Source organism: Miniopterus schreibersii (assembly GCF_964146895.1).
Source record: "Miniopterus schreibersii genome assembly, chromosome: 2".
Classification (NCBI taxonomy): Eukaryota; Metazoa; Chordata; class Mammalia; order Chiroptera; family Miniopteridae; genus Miniopterus; species Miniopterus schreibersii.
The window spans coordinates 11082491-11106882 of NC_138102.1; the positions used below are offsets into that span (position 1 = coordinate 11082491).

Genomic DNA, 24392 nt, shown 5'->3' on the forward strand with positions numbered 1-24392 from the left:
CATTCTCCCAAATAAAGATTGTTTTGAGTTAATTAAGCAAATATCAAAAATTAAATCTGAAAGTACCTCCTAAGTCAGCTAAGGTAAGATTTCATTTATAAGAAGATTTAAATAGATAAATTATTCCATTTATTAAGTTATAAGGGAGAGAAATTTGTTTAAGCATAGAGCCAGACTCACCATGGGCAATGATGATCCATCTTCAAAATACATCTAAAAAGAACCATACGTACACAAAACTCAACACCCCATAAAAATTTAGTCCCATTAAATTATAAATATATATATTTACTTATCTAAGTTATTTGTTTATCTAAAAATTAAATAATAGGAGGGGGCAGGGACTGGACAGAGGTAGGTAAAGGGGAAGGGGGGAAATGAGCAACTATCTGTAATAGTATCAACAATAAATTTAATTAATAATTAATTTTAAAAATTGAATAATAGCAAAAGTCCTTGTCTAAAACAAAGACAATAGCAATTCCAGTTATGATGCATTAACAGAAGTTTTAATTCAAAATATAACATGCTTTAACATCTAAAAACAATGCAGTGTGTTAATATACAATTATCTCATGCTAAAGAAAGTGCTAAGTGTCAACAGACTTACAGAAAGTCTAAGTAAGACTTTTCCTTTCATCTCAATCCTTAAGCCGGGAAGTAGTGTTCTTGTGGTTATACTAAATATAGAACATCTGACTGTCACAAAGTCAATTAGTTATCTTATAAAGATGGGAAAGAGTCACAGAAGAAACATTTACTAAATCAAACTAGCCAAGTCTGAGGTGCTAAAAATCATGCACTTCATTCATGTCAGCGTGAATCTGGGGGAAAAGGGACGACTGATTTTGGCCCTAAACCATGCTCGTTGCTAATGCAAGTGAACATGCCAATTATATTTCCTAAATAAAGGTGGGAGAACATGAATCAGGAGGAAAGGGAACAATCTGGGAAACAGTGAAAAAAAAGAAACACATTCAATAAAAAGACCACTAGCATGTAAACATTTTAGAAATAAAAGGTTTTCTTACTTATCACAGACGGAACAGTGATGGCAGCGGTCTGGTTTTATAAGTTGGCATCTGTCACAATACCGGATTGCTAGGAACAAAAAGCTCACTCAGCCTTCGACTGACAGGCCTTACGCTTCCGCCCCTTCCCTTAATCCCGCGGGTCAAGGGCACAGGGGACAAAGACTGCCCCAGAAATGCAGAGGCAGGTTTTTCTACCTGGTACCGTGACCGTCAGTAACTGGTTTTGGAAACGTGTGCAGTGATTCATTCACAGGGGGCTCAGGCTTCCCCAGTTTGTTCAGGTTTACAGAGGGTAAATAGTCTTGAACTTGAACCTCAGCACATCTCTGGCTTTGTGGGATAGGACGGGTGACATAGTATTAAATCAGAGACTTAGAAAACAGGAAAAAATGGTGTGTGACTTAGAGTTGGATTCAATTATGATTTTAAAGTGAGTTAAAAACAAATGTAAATATAAAATAGTAATGAGATAGGTCACATTCTCTTTTTCATCCTAAGTCTTTCAAGTCAGTTGTGTGTTTTACACTTAAAGCACATCTCAGTTTGGATTAGCCATATTTTAAGTGCTCAGTGCCTTCCCTGGCCAGCGTGGCTCAGCTGGCTGAGCGTCATCCTTGGTGCCAGAAGGTCACCAGTTCGATTCCCGGTCAGGGCACGTGCCTGGGTTTCGGGCTTGATCCCCAGTTGGGGGCGTGCAGGAGGCAGCCGATAGAAGTTTCTCTCTCATCAGTGTTTCTGTGTCTGTCCCTTTCCACTCTTCTCTCTCTTGAATCAATAAAAACATATTTTTAAAAATATATTAAGTGCTCAATGGCCACATGGGGCTAGTGGCCACCCAAACGAGTAGCACAGGTCTAAAGTTACAAAGTTTCTGGGTAAATCTTGGTAGGAAAGTGTCAATAGTCCATGTGTGCTAGTTTTTAAGACAAGCTGTTATCTTAAAAATCTGACCCAACTAAAAGAGATCTTACCTGAGTTGCATTTCTTAAAAAATTACCATAAATTTTAAAGAAGAAAAATTGTACCAATACCTTACTTACATTTTATATAATTTGTATAACTGCTGTTTTAAAGGTATGTAAAATTATCAATGTTATGCTCATTATAGATATTGCTTCCTTAAATAATTAAATTAAATTATTAAATTAAATTAAATTAAATTAGAATGGGAAGGTCTATAATTAAAACTAAAAATGGATACTACTACAAATCAAGATTTCAGCAATTCACAGAGTCACAACCAAGTAGGCAGAATAGATGTTCAGTCCCTGTGATTTGGTTGGGGTCTCTGTGCCACTGTTATTCATGCTCCCACTGTGGTTTACAGAACTGTGCAGTAGAGCTTTAACAGCGGCCCGAGATAGGGCACAATGTTTCTCAATGAGCGTTTGATAGTTTCAAGTATATACAGATATGCTGTCTCCCAGCCACCACAAGCCACCGTGCGAGCACTGATCACGGGCCTCTACCTCCAGACATGGTCCTCGTGTAGATGGGAAGGTCTTTGGCGGCTCGCCTAAGAACTTCCTGATGGGCTTCTCCCCTCGGCTCTCTCTCCAACAATTCTTTCTCTGCGTACGAGAGATGGAACTGTGGAACAGAGTTAAATTTCAATCAGTATTTTCAAAGAAACGACAACATATTGATCTACTAACCCAGAAAAAGGCATTTATAAAATAGTAATGGTATATAGCATATAAATTCAGAGAGGTAATAGAGCTTGAAATCTGGGCAGGTCTGTTAACCTCACAGGTTATTAGTTTATGCATCTAGAAAACAGGGTAACAGTAATAATAATAAAATAATAATAATAATAATAATAATACCATCTTCCTCAGATGTTTGTTAAACTCAAGAGGAACCGAGTATGTAAAAGTACATTATAAACTGTAGAGTTCTATCTGAATATTAGTTACATTAATAGATAAAATGGCAAAAGAAACAGATTTGGCTCAACAGATGCATTTTTCAATTGGATATCATTAGAAACAAAAATAGAAGCAAATCATGCACGTTTTCTCATGTGAGTGAGTTTTAAATTACAAATAATTATTACATGAATTCTAACACTCAAAACAGACTAATCATTAATTATACTTATACTGCCAATTTGGCCCAACCAATTCAAAAATACTTAGTTGAGAAAAATGAAAATCTGTTTGGGGTCCAATATGATAATAAAAAACCCACAGTTTTAAAAGTCTGTTTGAAGTCCTATGAAAGTCTGTTTGAACTTCCTTACTTTCTGGGACCATAAGGTGCTCCTGGCTCATCCTGAATATTTCCTGTTCTACTAGGATCAGCTGTTTCTCCAAGGAGTCCTCCTTCCTTTTACTGAAGAATGGTATTAAAAACCAAGATCTGGGCTCAAATACAGTTTTTAGATTAAAGGAAAGTATAATTTTAAAAGGACATACCAATTAAGAAAAAAACTAGAATCTAAAAACAAGTAAACAGAAAACTCTCAACTGTATTTTCTTCTTGCTAGTTGTTTCTCACTTACAACAAAAACAAATATAACCTCACAAGTACCTAACATGTGCCAACTGAAACAGAACTTTGTTTGCCTATGAAGTTGGCAACAGTTTTCTTAATAACAACATGCAACGCCAAGGGTCTGATAAAACTGGAAGTATTGTATGTAAATTTCTACAGTCCTTTTGGGAAATAATTTGGCAAGTGACTTAAATTTCCCTGATCTAGTGATTCAACATGAGAATTTATATTAAGGAAATAATCCCCAAATGGGTAATGCCCCATGTACGAACATGTTAACATTATCTATAATATGAAAAGTTGGGATCAACCTGAAAATCCAGGTTAGGATGCAACTGAGTAAATTTTTATGTTTCAGTGGGAATATTATGCTTTTATTAAAAATGAAAACAAGCCAATGATGGACTATTATGTAAAAAAGTTAACTAGAAAAAAATTCAGAATATAAACTGAATTAGTGGGATGGGACGTTTTTCCTTCTATTTTCCAAGTGTAATTTGGTATGGTTATATCACTTGTATATTGAGGAAGAAATCTTACAATGTTTGGGGCCTATTGCTACATCTGAAAAATGGTAATAAATAATATCTATCTCACACAGTTATATGAATCAAATAGGGTAAACATGTGTTTTGTGGAAAAATCATCCGACGAAGCCTGGGGCAGCTGTAACTTCACCGTATCCCAGCTGCCCACCGATGCTGCTGTTTCCTCTGCGTTTGTGTCGTTTCGTTTTCCCACTGTACCCACCCACATTCCAAACCTTCTCTGCTCTCCCAGACCTCAGTCAACCCGGCCCCCTCCTCGTTCTCAGCCGATCACCTCGCACACAACCGGAGAGAAGTCAGGAGTCGTTTCAACGTCCTGCCAAAGCTACGAGCACCAACTCGCACCTCTACTCATAACTGCTCTGCTCTCAGCTCGTGAACAAACATCGCCTGAGTCCCTTCCACGGGTGAGACGCTTGTTTAACAGCGGCGATGGATTCGTGAACAACACAGGCAAGGCGCATGCCTTTCAGAGCCTATGTTCTAGGGATGTTATAAAATCCGGACTGTGCTGTAGACCCATACGCTGTGGGGAAAACATAGCAAGGGCGGGGGGACCGGGACCGCTGGGGACAGGACGGCTTTGCTATTGTATACAGAGCGGTCACGGAAAGCCGCCAAGATTAGTGCCACTTGAACAGGGACAGACAGGCAGGAAGAAAGGAGGGAGATGGTCAGGCAGGAGAAGGCTGTCGCGGGTCACGGAGACCCGGCAGGCTGCGAGGCCCCCGAGGGAGGGACAGCGGGGAGGCCGAGGTGGCGGGCCCAGCGCTGAGAGGGCCACACAGGCGCGTGGGGCCACGCCGGCCTTTCCGGCGACAGCTGGAAGCCAGGCTTTCACTCCGGGTGGCTCAGGCAGCACAGGACAGTCCTGGGAAGGAGAACGTGACACACCTGCCCCGGGTCTGGAAGAAGGGCTCTGGCTGCCGCGCTGGAGATACGCAGAAGGGGCCAGTGCGAGAGCCCGGGGGCCGGCGGGCACCGCGGCGGCCGGGCAGAGGGGCGGCGGGCACGCGGGCTCACGCCGGGGACACTCCCGGGGTCCGCGGGAAGAAATGCCACCAGGGACGACCCCAGGGCTTTCTGAACAACTGGACCAGTGGAGCTGCCGTTGCCGAGACAGGGAAACCTTAGCAACGGGAGGCTTGGGGGCGAGGGTGGGAAATCAGAAGCTTGCTTTCAGGTGTTGAATTTGAAGCTCCTAGGAGACGCCAGACAGGTAGCTGCAAATGAGCCTGGAGCTTAAAGGAGAGGGCCGGACTAATGACATCAATTTGAAAGCTACAGCAATGAATGAGATGGTATATAAAACCATAATGCAGATAAATCAGAGAGAGGTCCAGAGACTGAACTCTGGGATAATCCAACGCTTTAGAGCTCAGGACATGATGAGGGACCACCAAAGGGGCCAAGAAGGAGGTGCCAGTAAAAATAAAAATAGAATTATTTGGATGAAAAAGGCGATAAGAATGTTCTAGAAAGAAAATAATGGCATGATATGCCTAGGAAGCTACATGTAATTAAGAACAACTAGAGTATAAAGTGGGAAGTCAGAAATTTAATTTTTATTTTTTAAAAAATGTTTTTATTGATTTTAGAGAGAGAGGAAGGGAGAGGGAGAGAGAGAAACACTGATGAGAGAGAAACGTCCATTGGCTGCCTCCCGCACGCCCCCTACTGGGGACCAAGCCTGCAACCCGGGCATGTGCCCCGACTGGGAATCGAACCCGTGACCTCTTGGTTCATGAGTCGACGCTCAACCACTAAGCCACACGGGCCAGGCTGGAAAGACAGAAATGTCGATAAGAGTCACTGTTGTCAGACTAAGGAGATGGCTTCTCCCTGTGGGATGTGTGGAGTCGCTGAGTAGGTACAAGCAGGAGAGTGGAGGCCTTACATTTGTTTTCAGATGGATCACTCCGGCTTCAGGGTGGGGGGTGAATTTTTGCAGGGTTCTGGGAAGGGAGTGTCAGCAAGACTGGAAACAGTGGCACCATATAGGAGAAGTCTGCAATGTCTCAGACAAAAGAGAGGCCTGAGACCCTGAATGAAGTCAATGATTATAAAGGGGGGGGGGGAGGGAAGAAGGAGTTGGAACTATAAAAGGAATATTAGGAGCTGAAAGCATCAGCAGAGTTTGGATGCTGGCAGAGGGGTGAGGAAGCCAGAGGATCCGGCACGGCCGCCAAGCTTCTGGCATGAACGACGAGACGGGGGTCAGGGCCATGAACTGGTCTGAGACACGGCTGAGTCACGGCCTGGGGAAGGAGACGGTGGTGAATTCAGTTTCCGACGTGTTATATTTGAGGCGTCAGTGGAATGATCAAGAAGCTACATTTGGCAGGGAGATTAGGTCTGAAATTCATGGGGTAGGTCAGGAGTAAAAACACATTTGGAAATTTCAATATAGAGGTCACAGGGAAGGTCATAATCATCAGCACAGTGGATGAGATCACCCACGGCAGAAGTCAGCAATTTCCTTCAAACATGCAACCAAGGCCAGGATGGGGGTAAAAGAGACAATAGAAAAGAGGTAAATAGGGTAGGAGGGAAGAGAAAGGGGTAGGAAAAAAAAAAAAAGTAGCCAGTAGAAGGAAAAAAGGCTGCATCTAACACATTCTGGCCAAGCAGACCATTAATTCTGTGCAAGTACTGTGGCTTTGTTTTTAATATCCCTTCCTAGGTCACATAGCGTATTTACTGGCCTTTTTCACCACAGCTGCATTTCAAACAGGTTCCTTCAGGAAACAATTTAGTGATGCCCAGACCTTTTTTTTTTTTTTTAAGATCAGCCTACTAAAACCACACTATTATTACTGGAACAAAGTTTATTTCTATTCAACGAACATGTACTGGACTAAGTACACCAAGGATATAAAAATGTGTAAGACATGCTCCAAGAATATTTAACCAGGATTAAAGACCCAGAAATAATAGCCAGGATGATCTTTCAAAACGTGTATCTGACCATATCACTTTACTTAAAAGCTTCTGTGGCTGTGACCGCTAGTTGGCCCCCAATATTTCCTTCTTCTAACATGGTTAACATGCAAACAGATTAGGGCCATGTAACTAAGTTCTAAGTGTAAGTGGAAATGGCATCAGCAACTTCCAAAAAGTGTCCTTAAAGAGAAGGACATTGACTACTACTCCTTTTTCTTACTTTTTCTGGCCTGTTGGCTGGAATGCTGACGTGATGGCTGGAACCAGAGCAGCCATATTAGGCCAAGAGGTGACCTTGGGAATGGAGGCTACACCTATCAGAGCAACAAAATAGAAGAAGCCTGGATACCGGGCAGCTGTGGCCTAGCTATAGACTTTGAATATACAGATTAGTTAAATAATTACTTTGTTGTTTGGTGGCTAACAGTCAACCAACACCCATTAGTATGACAATTATAACAGAAGCATGTCTACCTTCAGCTCCATCTATCTATCTTTGTATCTATCCACCCATCCATCCTGATGTCTAAGTCTAAAGTACAACTAGGACACATAACAGATTTAACACAAGAAATATAATGCTCATCCAGTGTAAAACTAATATTTACCAAGTGAAAATTCAAGTATTTACTAATAGACACGTTAATATTTAAAAAAACCATCACACTCAATAAGTTTGCAATATTAATAAAAAGACATAAAATCCATTCTTCAGACATTGGTATTATTGATTTCCAACGTTAGGATGACTTTACTAATATTTTCACTTACTTCTTTCGAAGGATTCATCGGTAGTGTAAAGATAGTTTTCCAATACGACCAGACAAACATTGCAAAAAGCAGATGATATGCAACCAGGCACACAACTAAAGTGAGAGAAACATAATTACCACCGTGATATGCACACTGGCGCTCACAATCTGCTTGTTCTAAAAACGCCAAAATTACCCATTATAAAAAATTCATTTTATTCTGAATTTTTAACATTAATTTTTATTATTGTAAAGAAGTTCATCTCTATCATACTGAAATAGGTAAAACTCAATGAATAAATGTTTACACCTAAAGCCAAGAGCTTTTTTAAAAAAAATCCCTAATAATGCATAATTAGATCTATGACCATGATTAGTGCCCTCCCACCTGCAGACAGGCCCATCTATTGGCAAAACAGCTCCCAGGGAACTTTCCTAAATTGCAAAAGTGAGCAGTTACGCCTGCAACTCCAAATAATAAACACAGCCTTAAACAAATGTCAAAACGTTCAGGTTTAAAGAACTTGGCTTCACAAAGCGTAGCAAGAGCGGCTCCCACGTGAGAAGCCGTTTGCCTCCTGGCTCAGCCCCGGTCAAATCCGCTGGCCCCCACTGTTTCAGTGACAACACATCTAAACAGAGAACCATCTGGATGAAGAGCGATGTCGTCCAACGGAAGTTCAAGTGTCTGATTTACCAGATGGGACAACTGTTACAAAAAGCTTTCTGGTACTTTTTTTCAGGTAACACATATAAACACGCTCGTGTGGTATTTTATTCTTGAAGCACTATGCGAATGTAAAATGTTAGTTTTGTATACAGGGACAGTGATTAATTCTGGAATATACATTAATACATAACAACTCTGTGAGATCCGGTTGAATAAAACATGCTGATTTAAAATACAGCATATTTGGTATTTTAAACCGTTAGTAGCACTTCTAACTTTTTAAAAGAATAACACTCATGCTTATAGAAGCATTAAAAATTAAATTATCCATTACGGCATGAATCAGTGTGAGATAACTAGAGCCAACGATATTGTCCATGAATTATGTAGGCGACACGGGTAAGGGGTAGAACAGGAAGCTGCTGATATTCCCGTAGCAGGAGGCTCTCTGACTGGAGCCAGGAGGACCCCTGGCACTGTGGTGGCCGTGTGGGGGCAGATCCGGGCCAGTGTCTGCCAGGGCTGTGTGGGGGCCGAGGAACGGGACATCTTCAACCCCAGCTCGTCTCCCCATTCTTAAAGAATTATTTATTTACCCCGACCCGATCAAAGTGCATTCTACTTGCTTTTACAAATGATTTTTAAGATTTTATATCTAAAACCATAATAGAATAGATTTTACCTTGTTCCCCAATGTTTTCCATGGATACTGTAGAAATGAAAAGAAAAAAAGAGAGGAAACAGGTTATGTGAAGCAGCTGGCAAGCACGGGGCCTGACGGAGAGAGGGCACTAGGTAGGTTAAGAACTGGATTCCCCTTCATTCCCACATCCTCTAAATATTAGTTCAAGTTCATTTAGGAGAGCTGAGCACTGTGGAGAGGGTGGAGGGAGACGAGGTCAGGCCCGGCGCCCACACAGAAAACAAAGCCTGCCAGCCTTGCGCCTCGTGGGTCTCGCTCCTAGAGAACCAGCGGCTCTCTCAGCCCCCCTTCCAACTAGAGTTCAGATAAAAGCATTGTTTTCCAGGTTATTCCATTTCCAGAGGCATTTGTTGTTGTTGATAAGCTGTCAACCACCTAGTTAGCGCTCCAAAAAGAAAAACACACACGTTGTGTCCATGCCACACACTCCAATTCCTCTAAGTGCCAGTTCTTGTGCCCGATGACTCATTGCCCCCTACCTATAATGAGGGGCCCAGGCAAGGTGCCAGAGAAACTGCCCTGCCTTAGGGGCCGCCGTAAGTATCCCAAGGTGGCGGCTAGATCAGCACAGGGACGGCAAAGCTACAACAAGCTGGGACAAGAAACTGAACGTAGTAACCCAGGCAGCTTTCTGAGCACCGGCACTGGCTACTTGTGGTGTTTCTCATTTGGTCTTCTCCTCCATGAAGGTCCCGTTTAGATCGCTTGTAGCAAAAGATATGACTTTGCTCATTTATGTATTTCTGTTCCTGTTTGGCTTTTGAAAGGGGTACAGTCCTGGGATATATAATTTCGTTGTCTTAAGCAGCACTGAGATCAGAGGGTCATGTTCTGAGGGATTTTTAAGATTACCTGACCCAACAATAAAGGTAAAGTTAAAAAGCAAAAGGAAAACATACTTCATAAGCAAAAAAGAAAAAAGGTTTTCTGATCCAACCAACCTCCTTTCCAAGAGAGCTACTGAACGTCGGTTTAGGCATTTCTGGAGGAGCAGAAGCCCGCAGTTTGGGAGAGCAGCCCATTCCTGTATTAGATTGCTCTAAGAATAATTATAAGATTATTGTGCTGAAGTTAGCCTCTTTGTGGCTTCTACACTTCCAACCTGTAGCCATAAACAGAAAATCTAAATGACAGACCTTCACATACTTAAAGTTGTGTCTCCCTTAAAAACGTTCTCTTCAAGCCCAAATACACGACTTCCAGATCTCTCACCAACCTCGATGAGGCTCCTTCCTAGGCTCTCAATTCCCTTTAACATTCTGATCCCCAGAACGGACTGGCAGACGCAGATGAACTCTGACTTACAAATGGCCTGTCCCACAGGTTTGCTTGTAAATCAGAGGCTGGAGGGTCAGAGTTCACTTTCTCAGAGAATCCCTGCAGTGGTTGGTCTGAGGACTGGAGAGGCCTAGGCGAGCCTGTCTATTAATCTGACCCAACCCCCCCCTAGATGCATTTCTCTCTAGGCACTGACTTCCCAGCCTTCAAAAGTGCTCCATAATTGACTGCAGCTCTTCCTTGGATCAAGATTTCCAATCCTTCAGTGGAGCTAATCTAAAGAATTGGAAAGGCAATTTGACTCCATTTGCACATTTACGTATGAACGACCCTCATGAACGACCCTGAAGGACCATCAGAGGTGCTGGTGTTTTAAAGAAAATGTATCTGCTAACCCATGATTCTAGCTGTCAGAATTGAAAAAAAACAAAGCAAAACAAGATGAAATTTAAAAAGGAAAACGTACAGTTAGTATGAACTGATAATCTTTTTGACCTGGACCACTACCTTATTGCCTGATATGCATTGAAAGACATCATGTTAAAGGCTATTTCTTCCCTTCACAGCTCATTTTTCTCTAAATGACTTCAAAATCCACAGATGCTCTATTTTTTCCAACTAAACAAGTTATATGCATGGACATGGATGCATGCCTATGGTAAATAATTCCAATAACATTTATAGAGTAAAATGTGAAAGTTCAAAAAGGCTGCGTCAATTACACTCCCACAAAGATTCTGAGCCTGTGCAATTTCTTATAAATATAAAAATCTTTACCTTCTGTCGATAACTTAGGTAAAAATAAAAATCACTGTTTTAGCACTGATTTCCCTGATTACTGGTGAAAGGTGCTTTTTTCTCTCTCTCCTGACTGAAAAACCACTTCCCTTAAGTTTACATCTCTTTTACTTATGGAGAGCTTTTGACTATTATGGACAGAAACCCCACGTGTGTTACTTATTTTGCAAATACAGTTGTGTATAACTACTTTCAAATGATTTTATACTAGCAAAATCTATGGCTTATCATGATTAAATAACAGTATCAAAATTTTCAAATTGACCTATGTCACTAACAGATACATGGTCTCTACTTTCGTGAGGCTGAGGACACTAATGTTCTCTCAAACATGTAAACCTACGCAGTAGATCGGCGAGTCAGCTTGTAATTTTCAGTTCAGCAGAATTGTCAATTTCAACATTTCCTTTCTCACTATAAAAATACACCAAGTACAGTGCTATTTTCAAATGCAAATGTTTTTGTTTTTAAACGACTGTGGAAGAAAAGGTTGCAATTTACTCTTGGGGATAAGAGCACTGCATCATTACCTGAAATATTTACAATTTGTACAAATGGGTGATCATCTAAATACATATAATAGTAACACGGTGGGTCACTATTTTAATTTTCATTTCAAAAATTTATTTGTCTAATTTTATTTTGGATTAGCCTAATTTATTTCTGGTCCATGGCCTACAATGAAAACATTTTAAGATTTAAAGATTTCTAACTTTCCAATATACTTCTGGAACTTAAACTCTTCCCAGAATAGTTATAGATTAGTTACAGTGCAGCTAGAAAACAAGGACCCTGACTTGTTAAGATCCTAAGGAATTTCAGCACTTTCTTGGCACTGATAGTGCAGACAGAGAGAGAAAAGTGGGAACAGAACATTATCACCATTTACCAGGGATGATGCTCCTGTTTGCCAGGAGCAAATGAAGGCCTTTAAAGATTCCTCTTGGAACCTGGAACCACTGTGCATACAGCAAGGCTGGTAGTTTGGGTTGCAGGTTGTTTTCCGGGTCCCCTTTCTGCCTAATCCCCTCCTCGCTCACTAATCACTTCTCTGAGAAACAGAGTGGAGCATTAGAGAAAAGGCTGGATTGGTTCAGAATGGTTAAGAGCTATACTTTTTGTTGCCATGTTGATCCTTATGAAATCCTTGTGTAAAAACAAAACAGGTAAAACCAGAGCTGAAGAGTGAGACTGTCGGTCAAGGTAATAACCACTAATATACAGAAGGATGACAGACTGTTTCTTGATCCAACTTGGCCTGAACAAAAATAACATCTAAAACTTCAGATGGAAGATACGCTTTCATAGTAGATTTTTAAAAATGAACTTTCCCCCTTAAATTAGCAAAGAACAGTTACATAATTGGCTGCTAGAACAATTTGGTACTCTCGCTGCAAATGTGTATTGCTGTGACCTTTTTATTTCTTTTCTTAATCAGAATTTTCTTTAACTTGCCTTCAAATTGAAACTCCCTCTTTTGGAGGAATAATGTAGTCATATTGCACATACCAGCAACTCCTCTGTCTAAAACCACTACACTGTTTCCAAACTGAGTCTGGCCCAGATACATCTTAGCACCATACATGCAGCCTGAGAATGGAGAGAACCAGAAACAAAGACGTGGTTCTAATGAATGAATCTTAAGGATACTTTATAGCCAGGCTCTATTTTTTTCTGCTTCTGTTTAACTCACTTATTGAAAACATTCACTGACTATGTTATATTTACCCTGTTGAGGATAAATTGATAAAGAGGCTGTGTCCCTGTGCTCAAAAAGCTTAAAGTTTATGAGAAATCACTTTAGTTAGAAGTTAAAACTAACTGAAAAAACAAAACAAAAAACCAGGACAGAGTTATTAAATATTTTCAATTAAGGGATTAAGAAGTACAAATTAGTAGTTACAAAGCAGCCACTGGGATGTAAAGTACAGCATTGGGAATACAGTCAATAATATTGTAATAACTACGTACGGTGCCAGGTGGGTACCGGAAGTATCGGGGGGAACACTTGGCAAAGTATATGATTGTCTAACCTCTATGCTAACACAAAACTAATACCAAATAATGTTGAATGTAAACTGTAATTTAAATATAAAATAAAATTTAAAAAGCATTTCCAATTAATCACAGAAGCAGCTCAGATTCAGAAGATTAAGGCAAAAATAACAGTACAAATATGCTCAACCTTCTCCTGTCCCAACAAAATCTCTCCTTCGACCTCATGCCTGTAGCTGCCATCCCACTTCTGGCCCTTTTGCAGGAAAACTCCCTTTAACAATCATTCAAATGCACCGTCTCTACCCCCCCCCCCCTCCTGCTTTCCCCACCAACTCCAATGGGTCCCTCACCCCAAGCATCTCACTACCACTCCCGCCAGGGTCACCCGCACCCTCGCGGCCTCACTCTCCCACTCAGCCTCCTCTAACAGAGTGAGATAAGCTCTGTTTGAATCACTCTGTCCTACAGCCAGTGAATTCTCTGACTGAACTGGCCAGGGGAGCCCCCTGAAAAACAATCCTTTGTCCTTTCAGCTACTTTCCCAGCTCTAGTTCCTGGGTAATGTCTTAAGATCAGAACTTGGGCAGTAGGAGGGGGGCTAGAAATCATCCCATGAATGCCCGGCCGGGCGTGGCTCAGCAGTCGACCTGGGATCCCGGCGATCGGGGTTCGATTCCCGGTCAGGGCATATGCCCGGGTTGTGGGCTCGATCAATGACTCTCTCATCATTGATGTTTCTATCTCTCTCTCCCCCTCTCCTTTCCTCTCTCTGAAATCAATAAAGATATATTTTAAAAAAAGAAAAAGAAAAGAAATCATCCCATGAATACTGGTGGCATCACTGCCAGACCATTTTAATGGCAGGCCTAAGAAAAATAGATTATTCAAATTGATATTTCCAGTTGAATTCTAACAAATTAGGAATACTTTTATTCCTAACAAATATCTTTAAATTTATTTCCTTTAGAATAGATCTTGTTAGATGGGCCAGGTACAGAAACCCTAGTACAGAAACTCAGTACAGAGACTCACCAGGGCAGGAAGCTCTGGATGCCTAGCAAGGGATGAAACTGGGAAAACAAGAACCTCGTCCCCAGGGTAATCTACCCTCCCCCAGCATGTCCCTGGCCAGGTGCTTTAGACCCCCTGAGCTTTCCTCCCTAAAGATAACATCTAGGCCTCAGTTGTATTTCAGCTCCAGGCCCAGATAAGCAGGGAAACCAGACAAGGGGCTGCTGTGGCTGCCTCAGGACCAGATACATGGACTAATGACCCCCTGCCCTGGCACCGACTGATCAGTGGAGACCATGACTCTGAAAGAGCACCCCTGGAAAGCTGGTGAATATTCTATTGAGACTCTCCCCTGAGACCTCCCCTAAGATTCTCACCTGCAAGAAAGAGACAAACAGGCTCAGGATAAAGGACCCAGTGCCCGCTCCCCACCACGGGAGCAGCCAGCACCATCTCCTTCCCCCTTCCTTGCTGGGGTCCCCAAGAGACTTGCAACCAGGGGAGCAATGGGCAGTGGCAGCTCATCCCGGGCTTACCCCCTAAACTTGTCTCCAAGGCCCCCTTCTCTCTCTGACTCCTCAGTGAACCAGAGCAGCCCAGCCTCGGTTCTCCTGTAGCGTCTTCTACGCCCTTCCTTGGGTCACTGCCCCAAGTTATGTTTCGCTGCCATCAGGGACCCAATACCCTTTGGCTCGGTGCTGTGTAGCCCTTCCCTTTGATCTCTCCACCCCCTTTTAATAAATTTAATTTTTCTTTATTCGCCGTCTGAGATGGCTGTTCAGCCTGCCTGCGCACCACCAACCTGAACCTTTCAGATCTACGTACATTTTTTATTTTTCTTACATTTTTAAGTCTTTCTCACACTGTTTTCCTTGGTAATCCTCGCATGCCACTGTGATTTACTGACAACTGCAGCCCCGTCTTCTCACTGCCCACAGCTCACAGGCGCCCCCTCTCGTGCCGGGGCTCAGCATCTCGGGGCTCTCTTGCTTCGTGATGATGCCGACACTGTCCCTCCCTGGAGCCTCTGCACCTGCATTCAACCGGGTGGCAGGACACCTGGACTCCAGGCCAATCTTCCCACCCAGCATGGGTGACCTTGGTCATGACATTCAGCCGACCTGTGCTTCAGTTTTATTGTTTAAACAAAAATGTGCACTTTATCTTAAAGGCTCCTCTGGCTCTAAAATGATCTTCAGTCCTACTGTGATGTGTTAGAAGAAAACAACACTTAAAAACCTCGGGCAAAGGTCGCCCTACAAATACACTTATCGGGGGGTTTACAGGAACTGTTTTGTCAAGGACAGATAAGTAGCTCAGGGTAGAAACAATGAGTAAGGAGAAGGCTTTGTGGATGAAAAGGGGCCACGTGCTAACCTGACAAGCTCAGGGGAGCCTGCATGGCGCCTTACACACTCAGAGACCCCAAGAAACAACATAGGATGGTCTGAACGAAAACTTCCTAAAAGGGAGTCATGGTAGGTAGTCATGTCCTAGGCCCGTATCTCCCACGACAAAGGTCAGTCTCTACCTTAACTGAGCCTGTCTACTGTCTTTTTGCATCTACAGTGACGTGCCTTTGGAATATCAGAGTGATCCGATCCCCCTTTTCCAGACCCCTCGGGGCACAATTTCCCACCAGAGCAGGAGACAGGGAACCCCTCATTGATAACTCGTTCCCCTCATTCCCTCTCTATGTGCTGTAAGTGTTCATTATTAACTATCCTGTGCCCACCAATGTAAGAGAGGTATGTGTCTCTCCACTTTACTTTTTATCCGATCTCAGAGGTTTTCCCTCTTTGCTTTCTCCCGCCCCCCTAATCCATCACCAACGGATTTCATGTAACCCTGTAACGTCTTCCCCTTCCATTCTGATGTATAAAATGAGAGGTACAACTGCTCTTTTCTGGAGAATTTTCTCAATCCATTGAGATTCTGCATCCTGGCAACTGTCATCAGTTAGGCTCAAATAAACCGGTTAAAATTCTCTACAGGTCTGGAGGTTTCTTACTTTGACAGCTTCATAGCATAGAGCTTGGACCCTGAACACACAATTTCCGATTTGAGGTCCCCCGGTTACCATAAAAGCCAGATCTCACATTCCTAAGGGCCCGAACCACAAACACGGTGCCAGGCAGCCTACATTCCTCACTGCATCCCACACAGTTCCTTAAAAACTCGCTCTGCAATAAGAAACCACGATCTCTTTGAAAATGTAACTTCATGTCAAACCCTCCCACGGCTTTGCACAGGACTGACAAGAAAGTGCAGTCTCCTTACTTAAGCCGCAGGGGTAGAAGGTGATCTGGCTCCTACTTACCTCTCCAGGATCACGTCTCATCGCCCATTCCCCTGCTCACTAAGCCTCAAGCAGGCTGGCCTTGTTTCTAGAACACTCTAGCCCTTAGTGCTTTCATCCCGGCTGGGGAAAGAAGTACGTCGTGCATTTTTTAGCTTTCAGCAGTGCTACAGTTCTCTGCAGAGTGAAATGTCAAGTTGATGGGAATAAATTGCTGGGAGACCTTTTGAGTGAGTAAGCAGAAAAACACAGGTGAATTACAATGTGGGGAAGTTAATGAGAAAACACTGAGCCAGGGCATTTTTAAACAGCGCTTTCTTTCCCCACTCCACCCCCGGTGCACCCCACCTTGACTTGGCCAGGTTCTGACAGGGCCTGATATGCACCAGAATCTCAGTATGAGGAGGGGCTGTGTAATTTGGGGAGAAGCAGGACTTTCCAGGTGGTTTGATGCATCCCCCCTGCGTCCACCCCAGAATTTATATCTAACAGACTATACTGATCTAAACTACGTGCTGGAAGTGACCAAACCACCATGGAAAATGGTCCAGGAATTAGTGCAGACCTTTTCCTGAGGAATGACGCAATGGAACATCAAAGGCAAAGGCGGACCTCAGGAAGTCAGGCGATACAAGCCAGGACAGAGGAAGTCCCCCACAACAGGCGATGCTCCAGAAGGTTACACAAGTCATCTGTTATTGGGTGCTGAGGCCTCGGTATTAGCTAGCCATCAAAAGCTTTTCTAGTGCGTAACACACCGGAAACAATATGACAAAATTTTAAACGAACAGTATCACAAAAATTCGCTACTTTGTGTTAAGGGGAGCCTTTCGAGCTCGAAACAACCCGGCTCATTTCCTCCCCGCCACAGCGGACAAGGGGCTGCCCGCGTTCCCTTCGCCTCTCAGCTGGGCTGATTGTCATTTTGAAAGTTGGGAAGACAGTCTCACAGAGGTAAAACAAGTTTTCTAATGGATGACATTGAAGTCACATCATCAGATGGAGCCAGGATCTGTCTGACTCCAAAACTCCTTCAAAGCATCCACGCGGCCTCCCAGGGCCTATCCTGTCTGGCGTCCCAGACTGTGTACCCCTCTGGGCGGCTGCTCCTCCTCTGGTTGCTCCCACATGCTGGCCTGCATTTAATACCTGCTACTTCTGATTAGGGATGCTCTGCAGTCCTCTTTCTGTCACCCCTCCTCCACCAACCAGCTTAAACATAACCTGGAAACAGATCATTTTACCAGCTTTGGACATAAATAATTCAAATACTTGTCATATTTCAGGGCAGTGCTTGGAGCTGGGCCTTCTGAGCTCTCAGTTCAAGAACTGGGGTTAAGAACAGAGCGTTGGGTTCCTGGGGCAAGGGTTCCAGTGATAATAGGAAGGAAGGTCAGGAGATGGGCAGGGGTTTCCCGACCTCCCTCCTCACCAGCAGAGGGAAAGAAAGACCACTCTTGAGGTTGGTCCTGCCCAGACACACTTCTAAGGCATATCCGCCACCAGCATAAACGGGCAATAAAGGGAGATGGAACACAGACCTGTCCTGAAATGGTAACTTATCAAAATCTTCCAAATCAGAAGTGTTTTTCCCTCTCTCTCAACATTTCTTTAGCAAGCTGACCAACACACTGTCATTTTAAAAGGCTCTACTCTACGGAAAAGGGCAGTGTAAAATCTGATGCACCCGACTGAAGGCTGCGAACACACACACCAAATGCTCGTACTTCATCACGGTGATTGTGGGTCTCCCAATGTACCGGCCTTGAAAGGGAATGACTCTGCCTCAGGACTGTGGCTCTGAGAACCTCACTGCCACTTCCCCTTGGCAAAGAGAAAGACGATCCCGAGTCACTGACTGTGAAGCGGTGCAGTTAAATAAGGCAATCCGACCTGGGGGCTGGTCCCTTGCTCTCAGGGTGCTCATTTCAAAGCTTACTCAATGGAACCCCGCAATCCCTCGGTCTCCAGAAGAGACTCCCCAAGCCAGCAGGTGCGCACCTCAGTGCAGGGGCGTTTACTTGTCCTGTGAGACAGAGTCCCTGCAATGCCTGGATCTTTCCAACTCCACCCCCCTTCATTTCCAATTCCAGATGCCCTTGGGCCCCAGAGGCAAAGACTGACTCCTCAGGACCATGAAGGTCTGGGGGGGCCACCCTCAGCCAAGGTCTCTACCTGGCCCCCGCATGGAGGTTGTCTGCTACCAGGGATGGGTCAAATGGGGATTTCAGATCCCGACCACATCCCCCTCCTAGTCAGAGCCAAGTTTTTAGAATTGGAGGGGTCTTGATGATCTTGCCCGATGCAGCTATGTATCTCTCTTATGTATGTAAGTATGTGTTTATTTATTGGTAACCAGCAGAATCCCTCTTGTATTTTGGTTATTTCATCATTTAAAAATATGTAAGATCAGATGGGAACAATTTTTGTAGTGTATTTTTTAATTGTCCTTAGACCGGTCTCTTATTATCTGGTATACTCAGAGTTATCACAGAAGGCAACACAGAGTGCTTTCTGTTCAGTGCTGAACATTAGCTGCCTGATTTATTACATAGAAAAATGAATGCTTCTCCAAGGAAACAGACATCCTTCTAAAACCACCTCGCAGGCTTAGCAGCCACATGCTGAGCTGCTCTATGATCAGAGTGTATATAATAGAGCACACATAACACTTAAAAAAAAATTAAGCCCGTATTTCTAGGTTCATGTAAATTATCTGACGCTTATGTGGTACTTCAGAAACTGTATGAAGCTGTAATTCCAACCTCTGTGCTTATGATGCTCATCAGAATAGAAATTACAGTGGCACTCTTGAAGGGACGACTTAAAAGACTTAAAACACTGCCACCAGCAACAGTCACCGCGGTACAGCCCCGGGTCACAATATCCACTAACGCCTGCGAGGGAATGCAGCTCTGCCGGGCTCACCCTTCCGTCCTGGGTCACCAGGACACCAGGAACAGCTATTTCCTTTCATAACCTCACTGTCATACATTCACGGGGTAAACGTCTCACGCACAGTCTTCCTTAGATCTCAGCCTGAATTACAGCAGGGCTTTTCCTTCTAACTTGCAGCAAATCAGCCCCTCCCCCGGGACTGCATTTACCACAGTGCCGGCAGACTGGCCGACAGGAATCGTACGCACGTTCAATCGCAGCGAAAGCAGATCTGCCATCACCATAAACTGCGGCCTGCAGATGAAAGCTGGGCACCACCCCTGCTGTTAGACGCAGTCTGTTATAACAGTGCGGCGTTACACAGACGCCACTCATTCCACGCTGGATGCAGTCATTCATTCGATGCAAGAAGTGTAAGAAGCTGTCCACAGACATGAACGAGACGGTCATCCATAAGGGTCTGGCCCGAACCTCCTCCTCGGCTCAGCGTGTGGGCCGCCGCTGGTTTCCTGTCTGGGTCTCTCCAATTAAATGATCTTTGCTTTCTTTTCCTAGAACCATTTCACTTACTCTAGAGCTGCAAGCGATGCAAATACCTTGCAATTCCTTCGTGGCCTGGGTCCAGTCCCTGTGCTGTGGGTAAGGACAGGGTTCATGATGAATACCCAGGGCTACTGGTGCAGCCACGAAGCAGGGATGTCTCCCCCACTCTCCCACCCGCTCCCGCTCACCCACTGTGTGCACCAGGGACACCTGCTGACATGTTGCTCTTTAAAAAGACAAAGTTTCTACCAGTCAGCATTAGTGCTGTCACTCAAACACTGTTGTTAAATTTTAGACTATGTACGATAGGCTAGCAACTTTTTTTTAACTGATTATTTTATAAGTATATTAGGGCAAAAAATTTACATATTCTACATTATTCTTCTAAACTGTCAAGTGGCTTCTATAATTAATTTTGTCACCTAAATCCTTACGACAGATGATTGTGTTCCATGTCCAGAAAGAAAAAAAGGGACTGGATTGTTCTATTTGTGTATCAGTTTGCTAAGGCTGCCGCAACAATGTACCAGAGACCAGGTGGCTGACACAACAGAAATGTCCTTGCCCACAGTTCTGGAGGCCAGAAATCCTAGGTGAATGTGTGAGCCAAAAGATTCACGTCCCGTGATGCTTGAAATGTCTGCTGCGCTCACAACAGGCTCAATCAGACAGGTCCCAACAGCACTCACTCCCGTCAGAGTATGTGCCCAATGAGTTGTCCTGCATCAGGCACCAGGACTAGGTCACGGCACTCACGAAATTTTCTGTAGATTATCCCCAGAGGATAAGAAAATTAAGCTTGCCTGACAGAGAAAGCCTTTTAAATTTGGAGTGAATGAATTTGGATATCCCAAGATACAGTGGGATATGTGGAGTGGATTTTTTTTGTTTTTTTTCTTTAACCTTTTAAATTAAATTCGGGGTGTTTAGAGTATCGTCAGTAACAAATTGAAAACAAGAGTTCAGTGGCCACGTTGTTAAAATGCTATCCTCACTTCACTAGCCAAGTGAGTAGATCTGTCAAAGTTGATCCCTCCCTCCTCCTCGCTACCTTTCCCCGGAGGCCCCAGGCTCCTGGACACCAGGCCGCCCTGGCTCTCCTGCCCCTCACCACTCCTCCCTGGCCCTCCTGCCCCTCACCACTCCTCCCTGGCTCTCCTGCCCCTCACCAGGCCGCCCTGGCTCTCCTGCCCCTCACCAGGCCGCCCTGGCTCTCCTGCCCCTCACCACTCCTCCCTGGCCCTCCTGCCCCTCACCACTCCTCCCTGGCTCTCCTGCCCCTCACCATGCCGCCCTGGCTCTCCTGCCCCTCACCAGGCCGCCCTGGCTCTCCTGCCCCTCACCACTCCTCCCTGGCTCTCCTGCCCCTCACCATGCCGCCCTGGCTCTCCTGCCCCTCACCAGGCCGCCCTGGCTCTCCTGCCCCTCACCACTCCTCCCTGGCTCTCCTGCCCCTCACCACTCCTCCCTGGCTCTCCTGCCCCTCACCATGCCGCCCTGGCTCTCCTGCCCCTCACCAGGCCGCCCTGGCTCTCCTGCCCCTCACCAGGCCGCCCTGGCTCTCCTGCCCCTCACTCCTCCCTGGCTCTCCTGTCCCTCACCAGGCCGCCCTGGCTCTCCTGCGCCTCACCAGGCTGCCCTGGCTCTCCTGCCCCTCACTCCTCCCTGGCTCTCCTGTCCCTCACCAGGCCGCCCTGGCTCTCCTGCGCCTCACCAGGCCGCCCTGGCTCTCCTGCCCCTCACTCCTCCCTGGCTCTCCTGCCCCTCACCAGGCCGCCCTGGCTCTCCTGCCCCTCACTCCTCCCTGGCCCTCCTGCCCCTCACTCCTCCCTGGCTCTCCTGCGCCTCACTAGCACCTCTCCTCAGACCTCCTTGCAGGCTCCTACTCATCTCAACTCTGGATGTTGATCATCCTTGGTCTTCCTCTCTGCTTAAATTTACATTCACTCCTTTGGTGGGACAAATGTATCCCAACGTTAACTCTTTAAGTCCATTTATATGCTGAAGACTCTGAAGTTTATTCCTCCAGCTCAGACTCTCCCCGAACAGCAAACTCATAAATGCCAACTGCCCATTCGGATCTCTCCCTCAGTGCCAACGCCTCGGCTCCGGCCTCAGGCCGCCCTTCCCCGCCACCCGGTGCTGTTCCACCCCCAGCCTCTGCATCTCAGCCGATCTCTCCTCCTCCGGTTGTTTCGGCCAAAACGCTGGCATCCTTCGGACTCCTTTGTTTCTTTCACAACCCACAGGTCTGTCCGGAAACTGTAGTCTCTGCTTTGCACGCCCCCCACCCCCACCCCACGGTGTGACGCCTCCGATCCTCCCCTGGACTGACGAGGTGGCCCAGATGTCACAGCGGCCACAGTGACCTTTTCAAACAGAAGTCACAGCATGTCACCCAGCAAGGTCCTCATCTCACTCCAGCCACAAAGTCTCCCCAGTGGCCCATGAGACCCCCTAATCTGTACCTTTCTTTCCTCACTCTCTGACCTTGTCACCCGCTTCCCTGCCCCTTGCTCGCTGCAGTCTGTTCCAGCCCGTGTCTCCTGATGTTCCTCCTCCGATGCACTCGCAGACCTCCGGCCTCTTTTTACACTGGCTGTTCCCTCTGCCTGACACCGGCATCATGAAAACGCTGGGCATCTTCTTTGGGTCATTGCTTAAATTTCATGACCTCTCCTCCTCACCCGCCTCCACCAACGTATTCACAATTTCAACATCCCACCGCATTCCCACCCCGTGCCTTGCTTGGGCTTTGTGTCGTAATGCTGATTACGCTCTGACAAATCATATAAGCTACTTACTTAGGCGTCTTACTTGTTTCCCCGGCCCCCAACTAGAATAAAAACCCCAAGAGAGTAGTTAATAAATATTTTTCAATGAACGAATAAATTAAGAGTATTCAATAAATGACAGATGGTTGGAATGCATTCAGTTCTTGGATTTCATACTAATTTGTAAAATGCAAGTTTTGGGGGGCCTATAATGAATCACTGCTCTCTACCCCGTCCAACGGAGGCACTGCTCCCGGCTCTGTGTATCTTAGTTTTTAGTATGGCCTAGTCCTGGAACCAGCTGCATTCGTTTAAAATGTTCTATAATCAAACCCTTGATTGAGTCAAACTGGTGTCTGCCCTGCATCCTTTCACAGTCGCTGGCTCCTGAACAAGGCCTGGTTAGTCACGGGTCACAGTAAAGCAGAACCAGCCCGTCCTGCCTCCTTCCTAAGGCGCATCCCATGTAGCCGACGTCCTGGTAAGAAATGTGGTCACAAGCCAGCCCCTGCAATTTCCGTCTGCCTTTCACTTTGAGGCTCATCGCTGAATCTTTCACTTTCTCATAAACGGTGCCGGGGCCTCTCACTGGGCTCACCCCCAGCTGCTTGGAAGCAGGCGGCTTTGCCAGGGAAGTCCTCCCACGGGGTCACACCGCTCCAGAGCCTGCATTTCCAATCGCACCGGCCCTCAGCTCCCACAAACCTGGTGGAACGCCAAGCTTCAGGTTCACCTGCCTCTAAAGGGTCAGCGCCACAAGCCCGTCCGAGTTTTAAAACGCCTCATTCTAAACATATCCTTCAAACATGGCGAACCCCCCTTTTTTTACATTATGCAATCAACACAGAAACAGAAGTGTAATTTTATCTACATATAAGAAAACAGATTAGCATGACAAAGCACTCCAGTTTGCCAAATTTCACTGGATTATAATCAAATGAATCTATGAAGTTCTTGGAAATGCATGAACTGCTTTTCGTAAGGATTGTATCTATTATACGACGAACGTGAAGATACGCAAACTACCTTGAAACTACTGGGCTCTCTGGATATTTGATTTTAAAGGACTTAGAGAAACAGGTGCTTTGATTACTGCCTGGTGTCTGTTTTGGTGATGCGCGCCCCTGGATACCGACAACGCCGGTGAAATCATACAACGGGGCCGAGTTAATGTGCGTGGAGCGGGAATGCTTAATCCACACTCCACGTGAGGAGAAATTTCAGGATAGCACGGAGAAACGCTGGCAAAGAAACAGAACTCACCCGTCTTTACAAAAGCACTAGTCCTCCATTTGCACTTTTCCATTGTAATCGACAACATATCTAAAATGATCTACTGGCACGTATGCAGTTTAGAGTGGATGGAAGTGCTAAGATAATACATGCAGCATATTGTTGTGCTCAAGAGTGCCTCCCAAATAAAAATGGATTTTTATCCCCTCAGCCTTTTGGCTGAGATCAAGTGTGAAAATGGATTTTGTAACACTTCAGGAACTAATACTTATGATTGAATTTAAAAGGCACAGTCAGACGAAAAGCCAAGTTGGGAAAAATACTACACAGTGTTTCAAAATGTGGCATCATTTGTAAAGGAAAATTTCAGGCAACCATAGCTTGCTACTTTATTGCCACCATATGCTTCTTAGG

The 24392-nt window shown here is 45.0% G+C and overlaps 1 protein-coding gene across 2 annotated transcripts in view; it reads right to left on the reverse strand.

Annotated features, from left to right (window-relative positions):
• ZDHHC2 (zDHHC palmitoyltransferase 2) overlaps positions 1-24392 on the reverse strand; it is a 50889-nt gene that overhangs the window by 18742 nt on the left and 7755 nt on the right. The window contains exons 2-6 of one of the 2 annotated variants that reach the window (XM_081130668.1): positions 9126-9152; positions 7793-7887; positions 2504-2624; positions 1032-1101; positions 181-213 (exon numbers count right to left, since the gene is read on the reverse strand). In XM_081130668.1, coding sequence (XP_080986794.1) covers positions 181-213; positions 1032-1101; positions 2504-2624; positions 7793-7887; positions 9126-9152 — 346 coding nt within the window. The remainder of the gene's footprint in view (positions 1-180; positions 214-1031; positions 1102-2503; positions 2625-7792; positions 7888-9125; positions 9153-24392) is intronic. The other variant, XM_081130669.1, reaches the window with a different exon arrangement.